This window comes from Manihot esculenta, chromosome 15 (genome assembly GCF_001659605.2).
Source record: "Manihot esculenta cultivar AM560-2 chromosome 15, M.esculenta_v8, whole genome shotgun sequence".
Classification (NCBI taxonomy): Eukaryota; Viridiplantae; Streptophyta; class Magnoliopsida; order Malpighiales; family Euphorbiaceae; genus Manihot; species Manihot esculenta.
Window position 1 is genome coordinate 11961388 of NC_035175.2, and position 26890 is coordinate 11988277.

The 26890-nt window shown below is 37.1% G+C and overlaps 1 protein-coding gene across 1 annotated transcript; it reads left to right on the forward strand.

The window, feature by feature from the left end:
- LOC110601200 lies at positions 1 to 26890 on the forward strand. The gene is made up of 15 exons (XM_021738250.2): positions 1 to 443; positions 928 to 5902; positions 6007 to 6195; positions 7929 to 8043; positions 8771 to 9827; positions 11848 to 12295; positions 12612 to 12665; positions 12760 to 15610; positions 15706 to 15819; positions 17419 to 17549; positions 23689 to 23781; positions 23965 to 24234; positions 24331 to 24994; positions 25817 to 25892; positions 26013 to 26890. Exons 1-15 carry the CDS (start codon positions 154 to 156, stop codon positions 26110 to 26112), a joined length of 11427 nt encoding a protein of 3808 aa, XP_021593942.1. The 5' UTR covers positions 1 to 153; the 3' UTR covers positions 26113 to 26890.

Sequence of the window (26890 nt, forward strand, 5' to 3'; positions counted from 1 at the left end):
TTATAAAAACAAGTTTCTTCAAATTTCGTTTTCCGGTGACAAAACAGAACAGGTGAAGCAACAAATGGAAGCAAAGAAGGGTCAGATGCCGCTAAGAGAATTGAACAGAGCAAAAGGAGATGCAAATCCACAGCCATAGAAACAGCAGCGCCGATGATGCAAGGAATCCACCATCAACAACAGCAACTCGCTGCACTCCTTTCCGTTGCCCTCCCCACCGACGACTCCGCTTCTTCCTCTTCTTCAGCAACCGCCTCCACCGCTACCGCCTTAACAGCTGCAGCCTCAACTGCAAAAACAACCAACTCTGATGATGATGACTCGGCTCGACTCGCCGCCATTAACTCGCTCCACCGCGCGATTCTCTTCCCTCCTAACTCGCTCCTCATTGCTCATTCTGCTTCTTTCCTATGTCAGGGTTTCTCTCAGCTCCTCTCTGATAAGTATGTCTTCTTTCCATCATTGCAATATCCATTATATGAGTTTCTATTTTTTTTATTATTTCTTATTATTGTAATTTCATTTGTTAGGAAAAGAAACGTTATTGTTTATTTTTCTTCCACTCTTAATATTGTGTTTATTTCTAAGGGATTGAATTTTTGGGAATGTGTAGACAAAAGTTATTTACTGTGCTATAATTTTTCTACACTTGCACTGTTATTATTGTCAACATTTTTTTGTGTTTTGATTTTTTATACTCTTTTCTTTTTTTTCCTTTTATGTCATTTGATTTTGAATTTTGCAAACTTTGTCAAGTGCCGCTGTTTGTTGAACTCAGAGAAGCGAGGTTTTATCCATTCATTTTGAAGTTTCCTCGAAAATTCCACTGACCAAATGGATTTTTCTGCAAAATGAGAGGATTGTTTGTTAGGAAACTAATTCAAAGTATCTGTTTGGAATGTAATTTTCCATGAAACTGTGATGCAGGTCATATTCCGTGAGGCAGGCTGCAGCTACTGCATATGGGGCTCTTTGTGCTGTGCTGTGCTCAATTCTTATTGGATCAAATGGAAGGCAGAACCACGTTATGCTTGGAAGCCTGGTTGATAGGTTCATTGGCTGGGCTTTGCCATTGCTTAGCAATGTCAATGTCAGTGCTGGTGATGGGACCACAGAACTGGCAGTGGAAGGCCTACGAGAGTTTCTTAGTGTTGGAGATGTTGTGGGGATTGAGAGATATGCTTCACCGATCCTCAAAGCATGCCAAGAACTTCTGGAGGATGAGAGAACCTCCTTGAGTTTATTGCACCGGCTTCTAGGTGTTATATCTTTGGTTTCTTTGAAGTTCTCCAGAATTTTCCAACCTCATTTTCTTGATATTGTAGATGTGCTTCTTGGCTGGGTATTGATTCCGGATCTTGCAGAATCAGATAGGCGAAGTATCTTGGATAGTTTCCTGCAATTCCAGAAACATTGGGTGGGAAATTTGCAATTCTCTCTGGGATTGTTGTCAAAGTTCTTGGGTGACATGGATGTATTACTGCAGGATGGCAGTCATGGAACCCTGCCCCAATTTCGAAGATTGCTTGCATTGCTTTCTTGTTTTTCAACAGTGTTGCAGTCCACTGCTTCCGGATTGCTGGAAATGAATTTACTTGAACAAATTAGTGAATCTCTCAGCAAAATGCTTCCTCGGTTGTTGGGATGCTTATCTTTGGTCGGAAAGAAGTTTGGGTGGTCAAAATGGATTGGGGACTCATGGAAGTGTTTGACTCTATTGGCAGAAATATTATGTGAAAGATTTTCTACTTTCTATCCTTTGGCAGTTGATATATTGTTTCAAAGCCTGGAAATGAGTAGCACCACCCAGATTCGAGCTGACAAGATTACCTCCTTTCAAGTTCATGGTGTTTTAAAGACTAACCTTCAGTTATTATCTCTGCAAAAACTTGGCCTCCTTCCATCATCAGTGCAGAAAATAATCCAGTTTGATGCACCAATATCTCAGCAGCGTTTGCATCCGAATCATTTGGTGGCTGGAAGCTCTGCTGCAACTTATGTTTTCTTGCTCCAGCACGGGAATGATGAAGTTGTTCAACAGGCAATGACAATGTTGATTGAAGAGCTGGATCTGTTGAAGGACATGTTAAAAAGAATTTCGGATATTGGGGATGAGGTTAAGGGTGTTGCAGGTTCTAAATCCTATTCAAGAGTTGAGTTGTGTGCTTTTATGAAATTTGATTTGAAAGTTCTATTAACTTGTGTTTCCTTGGGTGGGATAAACAATTTGATAAGTCAACCAGACATGGGTGCTATTTATCTGAGGAGGTCGGAAAGGTTGACATCTTATATTGCTGAAAAATTGGATCCTTTTGATATACCAGTTCAGGCCTATGTGGAGTTGCAAGTCAATGTTATCAAAACAATGGACAGGCTAAGTGCAGTTGAGTTCTTGAGCAAGTGCTGCATAAGAAATCAGACTAGCAAGAAAGCTTCTGTAGATGTTGATGTTGAAAAAGCTCATGACAGTTTCAGGGTTGTATGTTCTAAAGTTATTATGGAGCATCTGAGAAAATACACTGTGATACTTGTCAAAGCTCTACATTTTCTTTCTCCGCTTGCAGTTAAGGTAGTAGCCTTGGAATGGATCCAAAGATTCTCCGAGAATCTTATTCTTATTTATGAGAATTCAAATGTGAATAGTTTTTTTAATTCATCATTTGGATACATTGGATCTATTGGAAGTATTCTTTTCTCAGTACTTGATGCTGCAGTTGACAGGGAACCAAAGGTGAGGTTATCTGGGGCTTCAGTTTTGGAGCTTCTTTTGCAAGGCAGGCTTGTAGATCCCATGTTTTTTTATCCCATAGCTGGAGTTGTCTTAGAAAAACTTGGTGATCCGGATGCTGAAGTAAAAAATGCATTTGTTAGACTGCTTTCCCATGTCATACCTATGACAATTTATGTGTGTGGTTTACATGATCATGGAACATTGATAAAATCCAGGCCCAATGCACTTACCCTTGGTAACAGTTCTAATTTGCACTGGAAGCAAGTATTTTCCCTGAAACAGCTGCGAAAGCAACTTCATTCACAGCAACTTGTTTCCATTTTGAGTTATATATCCCAAAGATGGAAAGTCCCGCTTTCTTCTTGGATCCAACGGCTCATTCATAGCCGTCAAAGTCCAAGGGACCTTGTTCTAGGTCAACCTGAGGAAACACAAAAATTTGGTACCAATGTTTTATGGTTGGACATAAAAGTGGATGAAGATATTCTGGAAAGAATTTGCTCTGTTAATAATTTGGCTGGTGCTTGGTGGGCTATCCATGAAGCAGCTAGATATTGTATTACAACACGGCTCCGAACTAACCTCGGTGGGCCCACCCAAACGTTTGCAGCTTTTGAAGGAATGCTTGTGGAAATTGCACATGTATTACAGCTTGAAATTGAGCAAAATGATGGAAATCTGAGTATAATAGGATCTTCTGGTGCTCATTTGCTACCAATGAGGTTGCTACTGGATTTTGTTGAGGCCCTAAAGAAGAATGTATACAATGCATATGAAGGGTCTGCTACTTTACCATCTTCTTCACGCCAGAGTACCTTGTTCTTTCGTTCAAACAGGAAGGTCTGTGAGGAGTGGTTTTCTCGTATATGTGAGCCAATGATGAATGCCGGATTAGCACTACAATGTCATGATGCTACAATTCAATATTGTAGTGTGCGTTTGCAGGAGCTAAAGAATCTTTGGGCTTCATCTTTGAAGGACAAATCTAGACCACAGATGTCTGAGAATCTTCATAAGACCAGGGATAAATTTTCTGGAGACATTTTGAGAGTTCTACGACACATGGCATTAGCTCTGTGTAAGAATCATGAACCAGAGGCATTGGTTGGTTTACGACAATGGGCTTCAATGACATTTTCTTCGTTGCTAGTGGATGAGAACCAATCCTTGAGTCATAGTGGAATATTGGGTCCTTTTGCCTGGATCACTGGTCTGGTATATCAGTCAGAAGGCCAGTATGAAATAGCTGCTGCTCACTTCACTCACTTATTACAAAATGAGGAGTCACTCAGCTCTATGGGTTCTGATGGTGTGCAGTTTGCTATTTCACGTGTTATTGAGAGTTATACTGCTGTATCGGATTGGAGATCTCTAGAATCTTGGTTAATAGAGTTGCAAACTCTTCGTTCTAAACATGCTGGAAGGAGTTATTCTGGTGCTTTAACTACAGCTGGCAATGAAATCAATGCAATTCATGCATTGGCACGCTTTGACGAGGGTGATTATCAGGCAGCTTGGGCTTTCCTTGATTTGACTCCTAAAAGCAGCTCTGAACTCACACTTGATCCTAAACTGGCCTTGCAGAGAAGTGAACAGATGCTTTTACAGGCAATGCTGCTTCATCTTGAGGGGAAGGCAGATAAGGTGCCACATGAAATACACAAAGCCAAGTCCATGCTGGAGGAAATATTGTCTGTTTTGCCACTTGATTCTTTAACAGAAGCAGTGCCTCTTGCTACTCAATTACACTGCATCTCTGTCTTTGAAGAATGTCACAAGCTTAAGGGCAATCTTGTGAAACCTAAGCAACAGCAATCAATATTAAGTTCTTATGTTGAGTCGATGCAATCTGTTATGAATAGAGTTCACCAAGACTGTAATCCATGGTTAAAAGTTCTTCGGGTTTATCAAATCAATTTTCCAGCTTCTCCATTCACTTTAAAGCTCTGCATGAATTTATCAAGTTTAGCTCGTAAACAGGGAAACCTAATGTTGGCAAGTCGTTTAAACAACTATCTCAGAGGTCATGTATTGGGTTCCTTTGAGCGAAGACATGGTGATTTCTTATTGTCAAATTTGCAATATGAGGAGTTCCTGCTCATGTATGCGGAGAACAAGTTTGAAGATGCTTTTGCAAATATTTGGTCATTCATCTCTTCTTGCATGGTTTCCCCTGCATCCATAGTTTCTGATTCAGATGATAATATTTTGAAGGCCAAAGCATGCTTGAAACTGGCAGATTGGTTGAGAAGGGATTATCAGGATCTGGATTTGGAAAATATTGTCCACAAGATGCAAGTGGATTTTAATGTTGATGATAAATCTTTGATCAGCAGAGATGGTCCATATTTCAATGATGAGAACTTCAATTCTAAATCGAGTCTGGGGATTATTGTTGAGGAAATTGTAGGCACTGCTACAAAATTGTCAACACAACTTTGCTCCAGAATGGGAAAATCATGGATTTCTTATGCATCTTGGTGTTTCAGTCAGGCTAGAGATTCTCTCTTTACTCCAGGTGAAAATGTGCTCCGCTCATACTCTTTCTCTTCTCTACTTCTTCCAGAAGTTCTGTCTGAAAGATTTAAGTTGACTGAAGATGAGAGAACCCAAGTGCAGTATGTGGTGTTGAATCTTTTTCAGAAGGAGGGAGATCCTTTCAATGGTGGGGGAGGAGAGAGGAAACTTTGGCTTAATTCTATGCAACATTTAAGAAATAATAACCCCTTGGAGATTGTGGTAGATGAAGCAGTGGATATAATTGAAGCTGCTGCTGGGGCACCTGGTGCAGAAAAATCCAATGGTGAGTCTCTTTCTGTTGCTCTAGCATCTCAGCTGCAAACCTTCCTATGTGCAAAAGCTAGCCTCCAAGAAACAGATATCTCCTCCGCTGTTGATGAGTTGGTTACTATTTGGTGGTCTTTGAGGAGAAGACGAGTGTCCCTCTTTGGGTATGCAGCTCATGGTTTCATGCAATACTTGACATATTCATCTTTAAGGTTCTCTGATTGTCAGTTGCCTGGCTCTTGGTGTGATTCGCTGAAACAAAACACTGGCAGCTACATTTTGAGGGCTACATTGTATGTGCTACACATCTTCCTCAATTATGGAGTTGAGTTGAAAGATACAATCGAACCTGCTCTTTCAACAATTCCCTTGTTTCCTTGGCAGGTGAGAATCTCTCCCTCTCAAACACAAAAACACACATTTCACATCTTTATCTATTATTTTTGCATTGATACAATGGCATAAAATTTTTTTTCTACTTTTGGTAGGAAGTCACTCCTCAGTTGTTTGCTCGTTTAAGTTCTCACCCTGAGCCACTTGTTCGTAAGCAATTGGAGGGCTTGCTAATGATGCTGGCTAAGCAATCTCCTTGGTCCATAGTGTACCCAACACTAGTTGATGTAAATGCTAATGATGATAAGCCTTCAGAAGAGCTTCAACACATTCTTGGTTGCTTGGTAATGGAAATTTTGTTCATCAAATTGCTAGTGGATGCATTAGATGCCTATAACTTCATTTATCATATCAATTTTATTATTTGAAACATACATTGATTTTGGTGTTGTGCCTTCTCCCCATTGATTTTAGTGAAACCCTGCTAGTTTTGAAACATCCATCCTTATTCCTTAATGAAATCATGATTACTTGATGTTATGCCTGTTGGTTGTTTCTGGAAACTCTGGAATCAGCGACTAAATATGTGATGTAGGAGGTCTTAGATATATTGGGAGTACTTATTTTAGGAAAAGAAGTTCATTTGTTTAGAAGGTTTATTTGATTTGGTGCCTAATTAGGATTGAAAAAGGGTTCCTTATCCTAATGTAATTAGAGGCTTAGAAGCTCTAGATATTCAGAGCTTATTTGGTTCAATTCCATGTTATAAAATTTTGTGGAATTCATTTAAATTTCATGTTCTATTTGTTTGGTTTGAATAAAAATTAGAACTCAAATTCTATGGAATTGGACATAACTAAAATCAATTCTTTTCATATTTGATTGAGTTTGAAGTGAATTCCAAAGCTTACATAACAATGTTTTTTGGGCTAAATGCCCTCATGAAATTTTTTTTTTCTCTCAATAGGCTATCTTCTTATATTTATTGATTAAAATACTAAATATTGTTGATTAATTAAAAAAGAGATATATTTTAACTTGTAATTATTTCAGATTTTTATTTATATTTTTATACTTCCTCACTTTCTACTTTATAAAATTATATTTACTTCATAGTATTATTTTGTTCTATAAATCTCATACATTATAAGGCATGCAAATTTATTTTATATTTATTAATATATTATCAATAAATTTATATATTCGTTACTTGTTATAAGTTTTTTTATGTATAAGATTTTTTTGATAGAGTAAGAAATTATAATTTTTTAATTTCACTCTCGAGGGTAGTTTGGGAAATGAGAGCCATTTAACTTCAATTATGAAATTCAACTAACGTAAATTATATGAAATTCAATTGAATTCTACATTTTAAGTTGTATCAAACCAAACAATAAAATTCATTTCAAATAAGTTCTACTTGGAGTTCAATTGGATTTGACAAATTCATATAATTGAATCAAACACTATGTTTAACATTTTGTTATGATTGTTCAATATTGATTTGAAGTTTGAACAAATGAAATTGAGAATTATATTTTGTTCAATAATCCAATTTTGAGTATTTGTTCTCACCCCATATGCCATATCCCCTAATACCTATTGGTTCTGCAGTGATAAGATTCAACTATTTAAGCTGCCTTCGTTCACCAACCCATTGAACTCATTTGCTTCAGAATCAACATATGTACCTAATGAGTTAGTTGTATGAGACTATTTTGTATTATATCCTTTCTTCATATGCTTAAAAGTTTATAAACCAAATATATCCGAGATTAGGGTCAGCAATGTTACAACAATATTAGCTCATAAGAGTATTTTGGAATGACCAGGAAATTTATTGATTTGAAGGCAAACTTTTGTAATATACATAGTTCTTCTAATACACTCCAATACTGCTCTGCGAGCCAAATGCTTGGATGATAATGTTTATTATGTTGCCTCTGTTTTCATTTTTCTTAACGCAGACTCTTCCTGCTCTATGTTCTTGATTATCTAAATTTTGTTCCATGTAAATCGTTATTTACCAAGAGGATATCCAGCGGAAAATGATAATGTATAATCTTATCACATGCAGAAAGAGTTGTACCCAAGATTAGTTCAGGATGTCCAACTAATGATAAATGAACTGGGAAATGTTACTGTTCTTTGGGAGGAACTGTGGCTCAGCACACTTCAAGATCTTCATGCGGGTAAAGTATAGATGACAATAACTAGGACTCTGTTGTTCATAGTGCCAAAATTTTTAATTATGTTTTTCATGATGCAGTTTCCATAGTTTATTGTTTATCTTCATGTAGGATAAACTACTGTGATAGTTGGAATCTTATGTGATGCAAGCATGTATAAGCTTTGGTCAACATCATATGTGTTAAATATTCCCATTTGGTTAGTATGTGGTTAATGTGCCCTCTATAAATACTTGGGGAATCCTCCTCTTTTGAGCTATCTTTTGAGCTAGCTTTGGAAGTGAGTTTGGCCTAGGCTAGGTCCTTCTTTAGTATCATGGTATTAGAGCCCCCCTAATTGATATTGTGTCTCCTGGAAGTGTTTCACACACTAGGTATTTGTCCTAGGCATGAAGGGGGGCGGGGAGAGGGTGTGAAATATCCCACATCGCTTAGGTATGTGGGGAATGTGCTCGTTATAAAGACTCGAGCAATCCTCTCCCCTTGAGCCAACTTTTGATTGCATTAGGTCCAGGTCCATTTTCTTAACAATATATGTAGCGTGCTGCTTTTGCTTTTACATAACATGATTTTCCGGTGGACTACTCATTTCTGAACAAGGTCAGGACATAATCTCTGATTCTTTGCTTTTTAGGAGCACAATGATTTTGGGGTTTTCCTACTTTTTGCTACTTCCTGATTTATTTTCTTTGCACCAAGCGATTAGGCTATCTGACTGTATTTTCTCCAGATGTTATGAGACGCATAAATGTGCTGAAAGGGGAAGCTACACGAATTGCAGAGAATGCCACTCTAAGTCAGAGTGAGAAGAATAAGATAAATGCTGCTAAATACTCAGCCATGATGGCACCCATTGTGGTTGCTTTAGAACGCCGTCTGGCTTCAACTTCTCGAAGACCTGAAACTCCTCATGAAGTATGGTTCCACGAGGAATACAGAGAAAAATTAAAGTCAGCCATTTTGGCATTTAAGACTCCTCCAGCTTCAGCTGCTGCACTTGGAGAAATGTGGCGACCATTTGATGATATTGCTGCATCATTAGCTTCCTATCAGAGGAAGTCGTCAATATTATTAGGGGAAGTTGCGCCCCAGCTGGCCTCATTGTCATCTTCTGATGTTCCAATGCCTGGTCTTGAGATGCAAGTCACAGTTGCTGAATCTGACAGAGATTTGACTACAACTCTTCAGGGAATGGTTGCAATTGCTTCTTTTTCTGAGCAAGTGACTATTTTGTCAACCAAGACAAAACCTAAGAAGCTTGTTATACATGGTTCAGATGGTCAAAAGTACACTTATCTATTGAAAGGGCGAGAAGATTTGCGACTTGATGCCAGAATCATGCAGCTTCTGCAAGCTATTAATGGTATAATGCATTCATCATCTGCAGCTCGTAAGCATTTGCTGGCTATACGGTATTATTCTGTGACTCCAATCAGTGGTCAGGCAGGTCTTATCCAGTGGGTGGACAATGTTATAAGCATATACAGTGTCTTTAAGTCCTGGCAAAACCGCCTGCAGCTAGCCCAATTCTCAGCAATGGGTCCAGGCACTGCAAAAAATTCTGTTCCTCCGCCTGTTCCTCGACCAAGTGATATGTTCTATGGTAAAATTATACCTGCACTTAAAGAGAAAGGCATAAGGAGGGTAATTTCACGAAGAGACTGGCCTCATGACGTCAAGCGTAAAGTTCTTCTGGATTTAATGAAGGAGGTTCCTAGACAGCTGCTACACCAAGAACTTTGGTGTGCTAGTGAAGGGTTCAAAGCCTTCAGCTTAAAATTGAGGAGGTATTTTCTGAGGAACCTGCAAAAGTTGATACACTTCTCCTCTTGTTAGAATTTCATAAACATAAACTCAAGCTTTGCAGGTGGGGAGGCCTATGAAATTTTCATGAATGCAGAATTTATTACATTTTTTTGGTTCCACCACTTATTTGTCTTTCCCTTTACTCTTTTTAATCACTATGTGTTTTATGATATATATACACATATACAATCTTGTAGCTGTACTTGGTGTTTTATGATATATGTACAGAAATTTAATTGCAAAATCTTACTGAATTGGCTTCAATGGTTCACCTAATTATTATGGTCCCGAGTCACGGATCGCGTCATGGGATGATTGATAGAAAAGGAACTCATTAGAGAGAGGTCTTAACACTTCAAGACTCACAAAGGAGAGAGTCTCAATCTCACAATTCTTAAAATAAATCTATTTGTTTTTATTGAATAAAATAAACTTTTTATAGTGGAGGTTCTAGAACTTCTAATCAAAGTAGAAGTCTAATAACCATTAGATCTAGGATAAGGTAATAGAAAATATGATAAGATAAGATAATAGAAAATCTGAAAAGAAACTACTAGATAAATAAAATCTGTTTGTTATGGGTTTAGGCTATCCATTATCCATAACATCACTTTCCTCCTCGAAACAGAGCTTGTCCTCAAGCTCAAATGTAGGATATGCAACATGAAAATAAATGATAGGCTTCCATATAGTTTCAGATTCAAGACCACATTATCCACTACCTACTACTTTCCAAATCCGAGTGTCTAGATTAAAGATAATTTTACTTGAAATTGAATTAAGTTCTTTTAAAACATGATCTACTAGCTCTACTCTTGTAGGTCTCGGAATGTAGGATGATAATGTACCATTTGTGCCATCGCACGATGGAAAGTCAAGTTTGTCATTTGGGGCACCATAGGTACCTCTATCTTTTCATTCGCTTTTTGACCAAAATTTGATTGGTTGCAGCTCGATCTATCTTGGTTTTGGTTCAACTCCTATTAAAGGTTCGAACTAGTTTAGAAATCTGCTGAGCTACGTTATCCAAACGTCCATCAAAAGAATTCAATTTATCTTCTAGATTTATTGAAATACCTATGACGACAGCCTCGGCTCTGATACTAAGTTGTTATAATCTCGGGTCAGAAATCGTGTCATGGGATGATTGATATGATTGATAGAAAAGGAGCTTATTATAGGGAGCTCTTAACACTTCAAGACTCATAAAGGAACTCACAAAGGAGAGTGTTTTAATCTCACAATTCTTATAATAAATCTGCTTATTTTTATTGAATAAAATAAACTTCTTTTTATAGTAGAGGTTCTAGAACTTCTAATCAAAGTAGAAGTCTAATACAAGCAACTATTAGATCTAGGATAAGATAATAGAAAATATGATAAGACAAGATAATAGGAAATCTGAAAAGAAACTATTGGATAAATAAAATCTGTTTGTTATGGATTTAGGGTATCCATTATCCATAACACTAGTCCTTTCACTAGATATTTGCCTTTAGCAGATAATGTTAGAAGATAACATACACTATAGTTGTCTTTCCCTTTACTCCTTTGAATCACTCTCTGTTTTATGATATATAGACACACATACTAGCTATACTTGGTGTTTAAGTTTATTTTTTTGACTGTCCAATTTTTGATGTATGGATGGCTTCACGATACCATAGTCATTTATAACTGTTGTTGCTGCATTGCTTGAACAAGTGAAAGGGGGAACCTGTAAAGTACACACAACTAAAAATTTAATTGCAAAATCTTACTGAATTGGCTTCAATAGTCCACCTAATCCTTCTTTCACTAGATACTTGCCTTTAGCAGATAATGTTAGAAGATAATTAGCATTGCAGAATTGATATAAAAAAGGAAGTTGAAGGAACTTAGATTGTAAATTACTTATGCTATTGATCCTCTTTCTTCCTCATACTTTTTTTGCATATGTTGCATGTTCCAGTATTCACTTCCCTTCAGAATTAAATCATTCTTTCTGTTCTTCACTTGTAGGTATTCTGGGAGTGTTGCAGCCATGAGTATTGTGGGCCACATTCTTGGTCTAGGAGATAGACATTTGGATAACATTCTGGTGGATTTTTGCAGTGGGGATATTGTGCATATTGATTACAATATTTGCTTTGATAAGGGGCAAAGACTAAAGATTCCCGAAATTGTTCCATTCCGTCTGACTCAGATGATTGAAGCTGCTTTAGGATTGACTGGAGTAGAGGGTACCTTCAGAGCAAACTGTGAGGCAGTTGTTGACGTTCTAAGGAAAAATAAGGACATAATCTTGATGTTACTGGAGGTCTTCGTTTGGGATCCACTTGTGGAATGGACCCGAGGCGATTTTCACGATGATGCAGCAATTGGCGGTGAAGAAAGAAAGGGCATGGAGTTGGCAGTTAGCTTGAGTTTATTTGCATCTCGGGTGCAAGAAATCCGTGTTCCCTTGCAGGTAGTTAATCATCAAAACTCTTGTATAGATCTTCCTTTCTTGAAACACAGTACTGTTTTTTTTCTGAGATCACCTGTATTTGAAATGCAAAGAATCTGTTTAATTGATAGAGTCCTTTATTTTTCTTATTTTGGTTATTGGTACTCTTCTCTGAGTTGCATCGAGTACTTAATTTAGAATGATAATTTGTAAAACCTTGCTTTCTTGCAATTCATTTTCTGTCTAGATGTTTCAATCTTTTGTGTTACTTTTGGCACTTTGGCCTCTTTTAAGTTTGGAATATGAACAATACCTGATGCCTTCCAATTATGATCAGGAACATCATGATCTCTTACTGGCTACCTTACCTGCTGTTGAATCTGCCCTTGAGGTAAGAGAGTTGGTGCCTAAATGTTTTGGTTACTTGAAAGATTTTAATTTATACATAATTATAGATTTTTCTTAACTGAAAATGCATGTTCCAGAGGTTTTCTGATGTTCTAGACCAATACGAGCTTGCCTCGGCTCTTTTCTATCGAGCTGACCAAGAGAGATCCAGTCTTATCCTTCACGAGACATCTGTGAAGTCAATTGTGGCTGAAGCAACTTGTAATTCAGAGAAAACCCGTGCATCATTTGAAATTCAGGCTCGAGAATTTGCTCAGGCAAAGGCTCTGGTAGTTGAGAAGGCTCAAGAAGCTACAACATGGATGGAACAGCATGGGAGGATACTTGATGCTTTACGGAGCAATTTACTTCCAGAAGTAAATACTTGCCTAAAGCTGACTAGTATGATTGATGCCTTGTCTCTTACATCAGCTGTTCAGGTCGCAGGAGTTCCTTTGACCATAGTTCCTGAGCCCACACAAGCACAATGCCAGGACATAGATAGGGAAGTTTCTCAACTCATATCTGAGCTGGATCAAGGACTCTCATCTGCCCTAGCTGGAATTCAAGTGTATTCTGTGTGTTTACGAAGAATCCTGCCTCTAAACTACTTTACAACTAGTGCAGTACATGGCTGGACACAAGTATTGCAACTGTCTGCAAATGCCCTATCCTCTGATGTTCTCTCTCTTGCTAGAAGACAGGCTGCTGAGCTTATTTCCAAAGTACAAGGAGATAATCTTGATTCTGTCAAACATAGTCATGGTGATCTTAGTCTTAAACTGGAGAAATATGCAATTGAGATGGAGAAAGTTGAAGCAGAGAGTGCTGAGCTGGAGAGTTCTATAGGCTTGGAGACTGAATCAAAAGTTAAGGACCGTCTTCTGTCTGCTTTTGTTAAATACATGCAGTCTTCTGGGCTTGTAAAGAAAGAAGACGCTGGTTCTTTTAACCAATCAGGACAATTAAAACATGATATGACCAGGGATGCTAAGTTGTCAGGGGAGCAAGAAGACAAGAAGGAGAAGGTGCTATCTGTTTTAAATGTAGCTGTAAGTTCCTTGTACAATGAGGTTAGGCATAGGGTTCTAGACATATTTAGTAATTCTGCTGGAGGAAGAATTGAAAGTGATAGGTTTGGTACTAGTTTCTCGGAGTTTGAAGAGCAAGTAGAGAAGTGCATACTTGTAGTTGGGTTTGTTGGTGAGCTGCAGCAATTTATTGGCTGGGACGTAGCCAGTGTGGATACTGAAATAGGCCACACCAAAAATTATCCTGAAAAAAACTGGGCCTCCATATTTAAGACCTTTTTGCTTTCCTGCAAGAGTTTAATTGGGCAAATGACTGAAGTTGTTCTACTGGATGTGATGAGATCTGCTGTTTCATTGAATTCAGAAATTATGGATGCATTTGGATTGATCTCACAAATCCGGGGGTCCATTGACACAGCATTGGAGCAGCTATTGGAGGTTGAATTGGAGAGGGCATCCTTGGTTGAACTTGAAAAGAACTACTTTGTTAAGGTTGGTCTCATCACAGAGCAACAGTTGGCTCTCGAGGAAGCTGCAATGAAAGGTAGGGATCATCTCTCTTGGGAAGAGGCAGAAGAGCTTGCCTCCCAAGAAGAAGCTTGTAGGGCGCAGCTGGACCAACTCCATCAAACATGGAATGAGAGGGAGATGCGTACATCTTCTCTCATAAAGAGAGAAGCAGAGATTAAAAACGTCCTGATTTCTTCTGAATGCCATTTTCAATCATTGATTAGTACCGAAGAGACAGGAGAGTCACATGTATTAGGAAGTAAAGCGCTGTTGTCTTTACTAGTTAGGCCCTTCTCTGAATTGGAATCTCTGGATAAATCATTGACAAATTTTGGTGGTTCTATTACTTCTCGTTCAAATGAGTTTTCTAATTTAGCAGATATTGCAAGTTCAGGATACTCGGTATCTGAATATATCTGGAAATTTGGTGGCATATTGAACAGCCAATCATTTTTTATTTGGAAAGTATGTGTTGTGGATTCTTTTCTTGATTCATGCATACATGATGTTGCTTCATCTGTGGACCAAAATTTAGGATTTGACCAGCTCTTCAATGTTGTAAAGAAAAAGCTTGGAGCTCAACTTCAAGGGCATATTGGTCGTTACCTGAAGGAACGAGTTGCTTCTACTTTCTTAGCTTGGTTGGACAGAGAAAATGAGCATTTGAAGCTATTGACAGAGACAACAAAGGAACTTTCTATGGACCAACTGAAAAAAGATGTCGGAGCTGTCAGGAAGGTCCAGCTCATGCTTGAGGAGTACTGCAATGCTCATGAAACTGCAAGAGCAGTGAGATCAGCAGCTTCCATCATGAAAAAACAGGTAAATGAACTCAAAGAGGCTCTTCACAAGACTGGCCTAGAGATTGTCCAATTAGAATGGATGCATGATGCATTAATCCCTTCACAGAAGAGTAGGGCCACATTTCAAAAGTTTCTTGCTATCGAGGATAAACTATATCCTATCATCTTAAACCTCAGCAGATCTAACTTGCTGGAAGGTATACAATCTGCTGTAAAAAAAATGGCTAGGTCTATGGATTGTTTGCAAGCTTGTGAAAGAAATTCCATTGTGGCAGAAGGGCAGCTTGAGAGAGCAATGGGATGGGCTTGTGGTGGTCCAACTTCAAGCATGACTGGAAATCTGTCTAATAAAACTTCAGGAATTCCTCCTGAGTTTCATGACCATCTGATGAGGCGACAAAAATTGCTATGGGAAGCTAGAGAAAAGGCATCAGATATTGTCAAAATTTGCATGTCAATATTAGAATTTGAAGCATCAAGAGATGGGGTCTTTCAAATCGCTGGAGAGATTTATCCTATGATGACTGGAGGTGATAGCAGGACCTGGCAGCAAGCTTACCTGAATGCATTAACAAAATTGGAGGTTACATACCATTCTTTTACACGTAAGTTTCCTTTCTTGCCAAATGGTTTGCCCTAGTTTATTTAACGCCACTTTCTTGTGGCTAGTGAATTTATTTTTGTCTGGTTCTTGTCATAGGCACTGAGCAAGAATGGAAGCTTGCGCAAAGCAGTATGGAAGCTGCATCCAGTGGCTTGTATTCTGCAACTAACGAACTATGCATTGCATCTCTTAAAGCAAAGTCAGCTTCAGGTTAATGTCCTTTTGTTTGCTATAGTAAACATCCATGCCAGTGTGCACGTATGCATGTATCATATAAAATTACTTGGACTAAGGCAGGCAATAGTTTAAGGAAATTATGTAAGAGAAACACTGTTAATATAAATATCATTGATATGTTACATGTCAAAATTTAAGCTTTTGGATTCAATCTTTATCATTGTGGTACCAAGGTTTTCAAATCAATTGGTGTTGTTAAGGCACCAGAAAGGTGCTGGAAAAGGCACCAGGCGAGGCACTTCACTGAGGTGCTCGCCTCAGTGAAGGGAGGCGCCAGGCGTCTTGAGGCATGCCTCTTCTATGTAACTGGTTTTTGAGAAATGGAGGAGGAAGAAGAGAGAAGAAAGAAGAAGAAGAAGAAGAAGAAGAAGAAGATGGAGGGACAGAGAAAGTGTATTTTTAATAGAAAACAGTAAATGCTTTTAGAATCATTTGACTTCTTTTTTACTTTTTATTTTTTCAATGTTAGTGGCGGGTAGTTGGAAATATAATAATGGAAGGTAACTCTTTTAACTCTCTTTCTTCTTTTTCTCCTCCTCACTGCAGCCCACGCAGCTGCATTGCAGTAACTTTTTTTTTAAAAAATTTTTTCTTTTCTCTTCCTCCTTTCCTTTCCTCTTCTTCTCATCTTCCATAAATACATTATCTTCTATTCTTTCTCCAAATATTTGACAGCAGCCTTTTTTTTTCTGCAATTTTAGTTAATTACTTTATGAATATATGTTGTTTTATTGCCTATAATTGAATACTTCTAGAGATTATTGGTTACATTCTTATTTATTTTAAATGAGTGGTGTTTTATTGCCTATAATTGAATACTTTAAGAGATCATTGATTATATTCTTATTTATTTTAAATGAGTGGTATTCTATTGTTTTTAGTTTTAGAATTTCAAAAATTATAATTTTTTATCTTTATTTTAGGTGGCCTTTATATATGTATATTATATATTTGTATTATTGGTATGTTGTTGATTAAATGGGGAGTACATTATTGATTTATTTCTCTTATATTGCAAATAATATGTTTTCCCTTTGAATATGAGTGTTCATTGATGTATTTGTATGTATATATATGTATATTTAAAAATATAAAAAAAATTTGGCTTTGGCACCTTTTTCAAAAAGGCAGAGGCAATAGGAGACCTTGTCGCCTTAGTATTGCCTCTTGCCTTAATAACTTTGAATCAATGTGAATAATAGTCACAAAGGCTGTTGCACTGACAAAAGTAGAGAAATGGCTTTATTGGCTGGGAAGTGGGGGAGAAGAAGAAGTGGACGAAACAAAGAAGAATTGAGGGGGCAGACCTGGATAGGGGGAAGAAATCCTTCTTTGCTTTTCAGATATTTTATTTTTATTTGTCATTTTAATTCAAAGGAGGATAAAAGGGAGGGAAGGCAAAATAAGAACCATTTGACGCTAGAAATGCATATCATTGAACCCAAGAACACGATTGCATGAGTGTTCTGTCCTTCCAACTTGTGTGCTTATTTATTCTTTATTGCTCTCCAACATGTTCAAAATCATTTATGGACAGTGCCAGTTGCATGTGCTGATCTTTTGTTTATGCAGGTGATTTGCAGAGCACTGTTCTTGCAATGAGGGATTGTGCATATGAAGCTAGTGTTGCTCTATCTGCTTTTGGCCGTGTATCAACGGGCCAAACTGCTTTGACTTCTGAATCTGGCACCATGCTTGATGAGGTACTATCCGAGCGTATTTGCCATTAATTTTCACTTCTCTATTTGTTTTTGCATTAAAAGATACTTGAGCTTGTTGACCAACATAGAAGGGTCCTGATTAGGAGGATTCAAATCTCTAGGATCCTAATTAGGCTTAAGATTTAAGGGATTTTATTTTTATTGTAAATATTTCTAATTTATGTTGATTTTTTGTATATAAATATTCAAATCTTGTAAAGATCAATTCAACTGGAATAAAATAAAAAATTTATCTCAAAATTCTTCGTGGTATCATAGTTTTTTGTGAGATAAAACTTTTTACATAATTTTTTGTTATGGAATTATTGCTAATATATATGTATGTATATATATATATATATATATTGACAATGATTTATTTTATTATCTAACATCTTTTTATATGGTGGTTATCTAATTTTTTTAAATATATTTTAACATTCCATTTATTATTAAAATGAAAAATACAATAAAGTTTTTTTTTAATAATAAAACTTTTATTGCAATATCAATAATATATTATATTAAAAAATAGTAGAAAATCAAAAGGTTACATAATAATGACAATCAATATAATAAATTATATTTATTATATTAAAAAGTAGGAGGAAATCAAAAGATTATATATTAATAGTGATATAAAAATAATAAATTGTCTTTATTGTATATTAATTATTATTTTATATAGAAATAAAATTAAAAATGTATAAAAATTATAAATTTGTGCAACATAGCATAATAATTATGTAAAGCTAATTGTGCCATTTGACAATCTCTCACATGTAAGTTTAATAGTGACATGTATCAATCTCTTATCAACCTATTTTAAAGTACAGCTTTATATAGATATATAGATATAAATATAATTTTAAGTTTTTATATTTGAATTTGTTATTGTTGACTTATTTGCTGATCCTAGCTGATTTTAGGGATATGATTTGATTTGATTAGGTTCCTTAATTATCTCTGTAATTATTATTTAATTATTTATTTCCTGTTTAGATATAATTTTTTGTGTATAAATAGTTATATAGACCAATTGTAAAGATTAAGAGTGAAATACAAGAATACTCGAAATTTTTCCAAAATTCTTCATGGTATCAGAGCTTTTTCTTGATTATAAGGTTCAAATTCAATTTTCCCTCTTTGGAATTTCAAAACCCTAGATCTACTTTTTTTGGTACTAACCCATCTAGGAGTCTTTTGAAACAGCCCGGCCCAAATAACTTTTTGGACTCACTTTCCACTTGATCCAAAATGATTAACCCAAGTTATTTAGTAGTTTCGTGCTAGCTATTATATACAATTTGAAATTGCCGTAATCCACCGATGTGGGATGATTTCCCAAGTAGGCCGTTGACCGTTAACCGTTACTTCTTTCCTCCTCTCACCGCCAGCACTAGGAGAATCGTTGGCCGATCGCCCAACTCCGATGCCGGAAAAGCCTGCGCATGAGGCTCATGTGCCTCCCCTTCTCGGCGTGTGACCCATTGCGTCCCGACGTGTGACCAATCGCTTGGCGCTGCTTCGCCGCTCCGATCACTTCGGTGACGATTCCGACCATCTTTTCGACCTTCCCATGCCGCTACCCAGTCTTTTGGTGAATTGATTGGCTCTCTCGCATGTACAACCTTGGGTACTTTCTATTCTTTCACGATTCATAAATCTTTACTATGGCAGAAGGTAAAAAGGTCTCAATTCCTGACTCTGATTACTCGTCCTCTGATGCCACATTTAACTTTGTAAAGTAAAGTAATGCTTCCTCTCTTAATAATGTTTCATGGATTATCAATTCTGGTGCGAATAGACACATGACAGGCTCTTCTAAAGGCTTTCTCAATTATTTTCCTTCTCTAACCAAAGATAGTGTCAGAATTGCTGATGGCTCTTTTACTCCCATATCCGGAATAGGTTCTATTATTTGCACATTCAACATTAAATTATCATCTGTCCTTCATGTTCCCCACTTTCCTGTCAACCTTTTATCTGTCAGTGCTATCACCAATGCCCTTAATTGTAAAATTGAGTTCTTTCCTAATCATTGTGTTATTCAGGAACTTCGCACAGGAAAGAGGATTGGCAATGGTAGGCTGCATGATGGCTTATATATGTTGGAGGGTGATTCAGGTTCTTCGATATCTCAAGCCTGTTCTAGAGAAAATAAGGATGTCAATTAGTAAATAATACAGTGGCACAGGCGGTTAGGGCATCCATTATTTTTTGCCTTAGAAAAACTTTATCCTAATTTATTTGCTAGAACTCAGTTTGATTTTTTATTTTGTGATGCTTGTGAGTATGCTAAAAACACTAAAACATCCTATCTTTTGAGTCATAATAAAAGTCAAATTCCTTTTGCGACTATTCATTCTGATGTTTGGGGGCCTACTCAAACTCTCTCCTTGTCTGATAAGCGATGATTTGTCACCTTTATTGATTGTTGCACTCGAATGACTTGGGTCTATTTGATTAAAGCTAAAAGTGACGTCTTTTCTTGTTTTCAATCCTTTCATAAGATGGTTTGTATTCAATTTGATACTAAAGTGAAAATTTTGAGAATTGATAATGGAAGAGAATACATGAATAGTAGCTTTTTTGCTTATTTGGAGAGTAATGGGATAGTACACCAAACTAGTTGTCCTTATACTAGTGCTCAAAATAGCGTTGCTGAGAGGAAAAATAGGCATCTATTGGAGGTAGCTCGATCTTTTATGTTCACCATGAATCTGCCCAAAGCATATTGGGGAGATGCAATCCTTGTATCTGCTTATCTTATCAATAGAATGCCTCTCAAGACTCTTAACTTTATGAGTCCTTTGGCAGTTCTACAAGTCTTCATACATTGTTCCACCAAAAGTATTTGGGTGTGTTTGCTTTGTCCATACTAGGACGGCAGGGAAATTGGATCTTAAGGCCTTTAAATGTGTGTTTGTTGGGTATTCTCCAACACAGAAGGGATACAAGTGTTATCATCCTCCCTCTAGGAAATACTTAGTCAGTATGGATGTTACCTTCCGAGAAATTAAACCCTACTTCAGTACTACCCACTCACCTCTTCAGGGGGAGAATAATAAGCAAGAAGAGGTAATCCCGAATTCTGTGATTCTGAATGATATGGTTCAATTAGAGAGTTTGAGTTCTAGTAGACAGGGGGAGACGTCCAATCAAGGAGAGAGAATTAGTCGTTTGGACAAGCCAGATTTGAGAAGGCATTCGAGGAGAGACAAGGCAGAAGAAGCCATTATGCAGTCTACTCAGAGTCAAGAATTTTCTTCTGATGAGTTACCCACAACTCTTGAATGCTCCAATGACTTAGATAAAACTATTGCACAGAGAAAAGGGGCCAGATCTTGTACTAAATATCCTATTTCTAATTTTGTTTCTTATGAATCCTTGTCTCCTTCCTATAGAGCATTTGCCTTGTCTATTTCCTCTGTGTCTATTCCACAGGATTGGAAGAAAGCTCTTGCAGATCCTAAATGGAAGAAAACAATGATTGAAGAGATGAAAACATTGGCTAAAAATGAGACCTGGGAGCTTGTCACTCTCCCACCTGTAAAGGAACTCGTTGACTGTAAATGGGTGTTCACAGTGAAACACAAAGCTGATGGCACAATTGAACGATTTAAGGCCAGATTGGTTGCTAAAGGATTCACCCAAACTTATGGAGTGGATTACCAAGAGACATTTGCCCCAGTTGCAAAAATGAATTCAATCAGAGTTCTGTTATCCTGCGCAACCAACTTGAACTGAGACTTGCAACAGTTTGACGTGAAGAATGCTTTCTTCCATGGAGATTTAGAGGAGGTAGTGTTCATGGAAATTTCTTCTGAGTTCGCTGATGAGAAGACACAAGAAAAGGTGTGCAGGTTAAAAAATGCTTTGTATGGGCTAAAACAATCTCCCGGAGTTTGGTTTGACAGGTTTAGCAGTCATGATGTCCTTTGGTTACCAACAAAACAATGCTGATCACACTCCGTTTATCAAACATCACAAGTGTAATTCTTATTGTTTATGTTGATGATATAGTAGTGACAGGCAATGACAAAGAGGAAATGGCTCAACTAAAGAAGTTATTAGCTCAGGAATTTGAAATTAAAGATCTAGGAAAACTACAATATTTCCTAGGTATCGAGTTGGCTAGATCAGAAAAAGGAATTTTCATCTCCCAAAGAAAGTACATTCTGGATTTTTTGAAAGAAATTGGTATGATGGGGTGTAAACCAGCAGAATCTCCTATTGAAAGTAATCAAAAGTTGGAAGCAAGAACTGGTAAGTCTGTGGATATTAGAAGATACCAGAGATTGGTAGGAAGTTTGATTTATTTCTCACACACTCGATCAGATACAGCCAATTCATGCATGATCCTCGCAAGACTCATATGCAGGCTGTACTTTGCATCTTAAGATACCTAAAGTCTACGCTAGGGAAAGGGCTTCTTTACTCCAAACATGGTCACCTCCGAGTTGAAGTTTATATAGATGCAGATTGGGCAGGATCTCTCGATGACAGGAGATCCACCTCTGGCTACTGCATAGTTGTGGGAGGGAATCTTGTCACTTGGAGGAGCAAAAAACAAAGTGTTGTTGCTCGGTCAAGTGCTGAAGCAGAATACAGAGCAATGGCCCAAGGTGTGTGTGAACTCTTATGGTTACAGTAGTTATTGGAGGAGTTAAGGTGTCTCGAAAGAGACAAGATAATTTTGAATTGTGACAATAAAGCTGCTATAAGTATAGCACAAAATCCAGTCCAACATGACCAGACGAAGCACATTGAAATTGATCAGCACTTCATTAAAGAAAAATTAACAGACAATGTCTTGAGCCTAGTTCACGTGACTTCTACTAGCAACTTGCGGATGTGTTTACTAAAGGGCTCAACAACAAGATCTACCATAATCTGATTTGCAAGTTGAGCATGTGTAACATCTTTGCACCAACTTGAGGGGGAGTGTTGACTTATTTGCTGATCCTAGCTGATTCTAGGGATATGATTTGATTTGATTTGATTAGGATTCTTAATCATCTCTGTAATTATTATTTGGTTATTTGTTTCATGTTTAGATATAATTCTTTGTATATAAATAGTCATGTAGACCAATTGTAAAGATTAAGAGTGAAATACAAGATACTCTAAATTTTCTCAAAATTCTTCAGTTATTATTCACTTAAGAGAGAAAAAACATGTTGCATCAATTAATTAATAGTGTTGGTTATATATATATATTTTTTTACGGTTTATTTACTATTGAAAATAGAAATGAAATATATATGTTAAAGTTTTTATTTTATTGTGATTAAGATATTATATTAAAACAGTTGTAAGAAATTAAGAAGTCACATACGGTAGGAAATCAAAAAGTCATATACAAATTGTAATAATAAATATAATAAATTGCATTTATTATGGGCATATTAATGAGTAATAATATTAAAAATGAAAATATGAAAATATAACTTAAAATAAAAATAAAACATATTAAGTCTGCCACTTGACACAAATATACAAGTTTAAGTATGTCATTTGGCATAAACTCATAAATTTAAGTATACCACTTGTCAACCTCTCTTTTAACCTATTTTAGACTCCAGCTTCATATAGATATGGATATAGATATATTGATGTTGCTTTTGTTTGGGTTTTTTACATGTATCGTGTGTGTGTGTGGGTGTTTGGTTTTTTCTTTTTTTTTTTTCGGGGGGAGGGGGGGGGGGGGGGGGAAGGGGTGGTGGGTTCAATCCTGATGCATGCTTCTTGCCTACATGGGAATGTCCCTTTTTACTTTTTTAGCAGCCATAATCCACATGAAACTAACTCCTGTTTGTTAAGGGAAAGTGATGGGCTGCACCATTCCCCTTCTACTGCTCTCCCTTTGTGAAGCATCATCTAATGGATGCTGGCCAGTATCCTTATCGTACATATTGATATTGAACAACCTTAATCAGTAAATTTATATTATAAACAACACGGTGGATTTCATTTTGCTGTTGCTTAATTTAGGAGGTGGCTTGAGTTGCTTACCTAATCCGAACACCAATTTTCATCTTCTATATGTACCCTCTTGTCTGTTGACTGTCGTTTTCTCTTTCCTTATTTTGCAGTTTTCTCATGGCCCATTTTGTTGTTGTGTTGCATTTCTCTTTAGGTCCTCGCAATAACTGAAGACCTGCATGATGTTCATTCATTGGGAAAGGAGGCTGCTGCAGTACACCATTCTCTTATGGAGGATCTTTCAAAGGTTTTCCCTGTTGCATGACTTGTTATATAGTCTCTTGATTATATTCTGCATTGAAGATGATCTATCTGTATTGAGGGCATCTCATTTTCTATTTCACAGAATTTGATATTCTTTAAACCCTCTGCTGATCTAGCAGTGCTCTCCGTCAAAATTTTATGATTCATTTGTTGCTTTTTTGGTCAGGCAAATGCAGTCCTTCTTCCACTTGAATCAGTATTGTCTAAGGATGTGACTGCCATGACAGATGCAATGACTAGGGAAAGAGAGACCAAGATGGAAGTATCTCCAATTCATGGACAAGCCATATACCAATCTTATCGTTTGCGAATTAGGGAGGCTATTCAGATATTTAAGCCTCTGGTACCATCATTGACATTTTCTGTGAAGGGACTATATTTGATACTGATGAAGCTTGCACGAACTGCAAGTCTTCATGCCGGCAATCTCCATAAAGTAAAATCAATTTTTTGTTTTTCGCTCCTTGCCAGTGATCTTATTTTGACAATGCAGCATAAACGAGTGTAATCTGTCTTATTTTATTTTTGGCAGGCTCTTGAAGGACTAGCTGAAAGCCAGGATTTAAAATCACAGGGAATTAATTTGTCAAGGGAAGATCTTGACAGTGGTCCTAATGAATTTAATGAAAAGGGAAGTGATAGACTCTCTACTTCTGATGGTGGAAGCACTAAAGATTTCCATAGTGATACTGGACTCTCTTTGCAAGATAAAGGATGGATTTCTCCACCAGATAGCATATGCAGTGGCAGCTCAGAATCTGGAATTACCTCTACTGAAGCAAGTATTTTGGATGGCTCCAGTGATCTGGCTGAAATAATAGGACAATGTTCAAATAGGTCTAGTAGCAGGGTTGTGACGGACTATCTTAATTCTGCTCCATCATCTCAAAATCATTACCAGGAACTTTCGCAATCTGGTCAGTCAGTATCCAAATGCGAGGAGGTCAACAATAGTGATAATGGTTCTGTTATAGAAGTTAGTGAGTTAACTGAATGCCAGAAATCTGTGGCATTACCAAGTGGTGAAGAAGTAACTGATAATGTTGCTTCTTTGCGACCTCTGAATGAGGACAACTCCAAACTGAAATTTGATGGTAAAGATGATGGCTTGTCATCATTAAGCAAAGTTAAGATGGAAGATGAAAATCTTGAAGCTCCTCATCCTAATTCTTACACTGGTAATCGAGTGGCCAGAGGTAATATCAAAATCTATTTATGTTGAATAATCTGTTTAAGGCGCTTAAACTCCTGTCTTTACTCGAATGGTAAAGAGAAAAAGTTTTGAATCATGAGACCAATATGTAGGGGATCTTTCACATGTTTTGAGTTGACACTTTTTATTGCTTTGGCCCTAGATATCAAAGAATGTAAGAAAGACGCTATAAATATATATCTTTTGTAATACTTTGTCATAGTTCTGTCTCTAGTAATGCAAAATAAGTTTTCATGATACAAACAATTTAGGAAATATTATACCCTGATTATAAAATTTGATTTCTTCTCTATGAAGATGATTTGTGGGAGTGAATTACGTCCTGGACACCATTCTTCGCCATTGTGTTTCTTACCTGTTTAGCCTAAAACAACCAGTTAAATATGTTTTATTCTTGCACTTTTAAGTTAATTATCCATCAATAAGTTGAAACAAATTAGGAAAAGAATGTTTCTAGAAAGGATGTAGTCTAAAACATGCCTCCTAGCAAAATCATTACAAAAACAAGTTACTTGGTTATATTTCCCACTGAGCTGGGGGCTACAGATTCATACTTCTGATGTACTCAATTTTATGCTTTCTAAAATTGGCCTCACTTATAAGGCTTTCTATTTTACAAATTGAGCCAACTGTTATTTCATTACTTACAACCACGTGCAATGCTTCTATAGCCAGGTATTAGTGAGTGCATCGATTGTAATAGCAGATGTTATTTAGTTCCCTCCTTTTTTTTCTTGTAATAGAACATATTGAAATTGCATAGGACTGAGATTTGACATGTTTTTTCTTATCTGGTTACCTGTAGGTAAAAATGCATATGCTATGTCAGTGCTAAGGCGAGTTGAAATGAAAATAGATGGTCGAGATGTTGCTGAAAACAGGTATAGTTTATATGTCTATGTACCCTCTCTCTCTCTCAAATTTTTGTTAACCAATTCTGTATGCTTCTACCATGTCTTCACTTGCCCCTCTAATAGAAGAACTATTTTCACTTGTTCCAGGGAAATTAGTGTTGCAGAGCAAGTAGATTATCTAATTAAGCAAGCAATGAGTGTAGATAATCTTTGCAACATGTATGAAGGTTGGACACCTTGGATTTGAACTTGTGAAGTCTGTGCTTTCTGATCCTGAATTCTGTGCAAAAATGTCCGAGCTTGGAGCATGCTGCAACACATATGACGAGGAATGATTAGACTCTGGTCTAGAACATTTTCCTATCAAGCTTCTGGACGTATTGCCTGATAGCCCCATCCATCTGGTTTCATGACGAAGAGATTCTATAGCTGTCTTTTTTGAGAAATTGCAGTCAATTAGTCATGAGGAGCTCTTCAAGAGGTGCTATCCTAGTGTTCTGGATTCGAACAATGCCTTCCCTGACTAGGACTCGGAGATTCTGTTGCACAGGGCATACACCAAGTCTGCATGAGGTGTTTCATCTTAACCATGCAGCAGCTTGTGCATTATAGGCAGGCAACTTACCGGACTTTCAAATTCAACGACCTTCATTTTACCCTGTGAAGATGTGACAATCTGGCCATCTGTTTCCAAGATGAGTTTTCGACGTTGATGGCAACAAGTGAATACAGAATTACATGCATTCAAGAGGAATATCAGTTGTAATTCATTCTTGGACTCGGTGCAGCTGTCAGATTAATCGGCATTGAAGTAATGCTTCCACTGAGGCAGTCATCATGCAACTCAAGACCTCCAACATCCCAATTGTATTGGGTGTTCACCAATGGATCTGCGTACCATATTTATTCTTGTTTCTGATTCATGCTGTTGTATGACAACCCTAGCTTTTAGCCCTTACCAATGTGGAGTTATCTTTAATTGTCTTTTTTTTTCTCCCCCATTATTTCATTTGCTTTCGGCTCTC

What these genes read in the sequence shown, in the direction of transcription:
- LOC110601200 (XM_021738250.2), top strand. Translation starts at nt 154, where the DNA reads ATGATGCAAGGAATCCACCATCAACAACAGCAACTCGCTGCACTCCTT. An exon ending in TCTCAGCTCCTCTCTGATAA is followed by an intron (nt 444 to 927) that starts GTATGTCTTCTT and finishes ACTGTGATGCAG; the next exon opens with GTCATATTCCGTGAGGCAGG. An exon ending in CTGGCACCATGCTTGATGAG is followed by an intron (nt 17,550 to 23,688) that starts GTACTATCCGAG and finishes ATTTCTCTTTAG; the next exon opens with GTCCTCGCAATAACTGAAGA.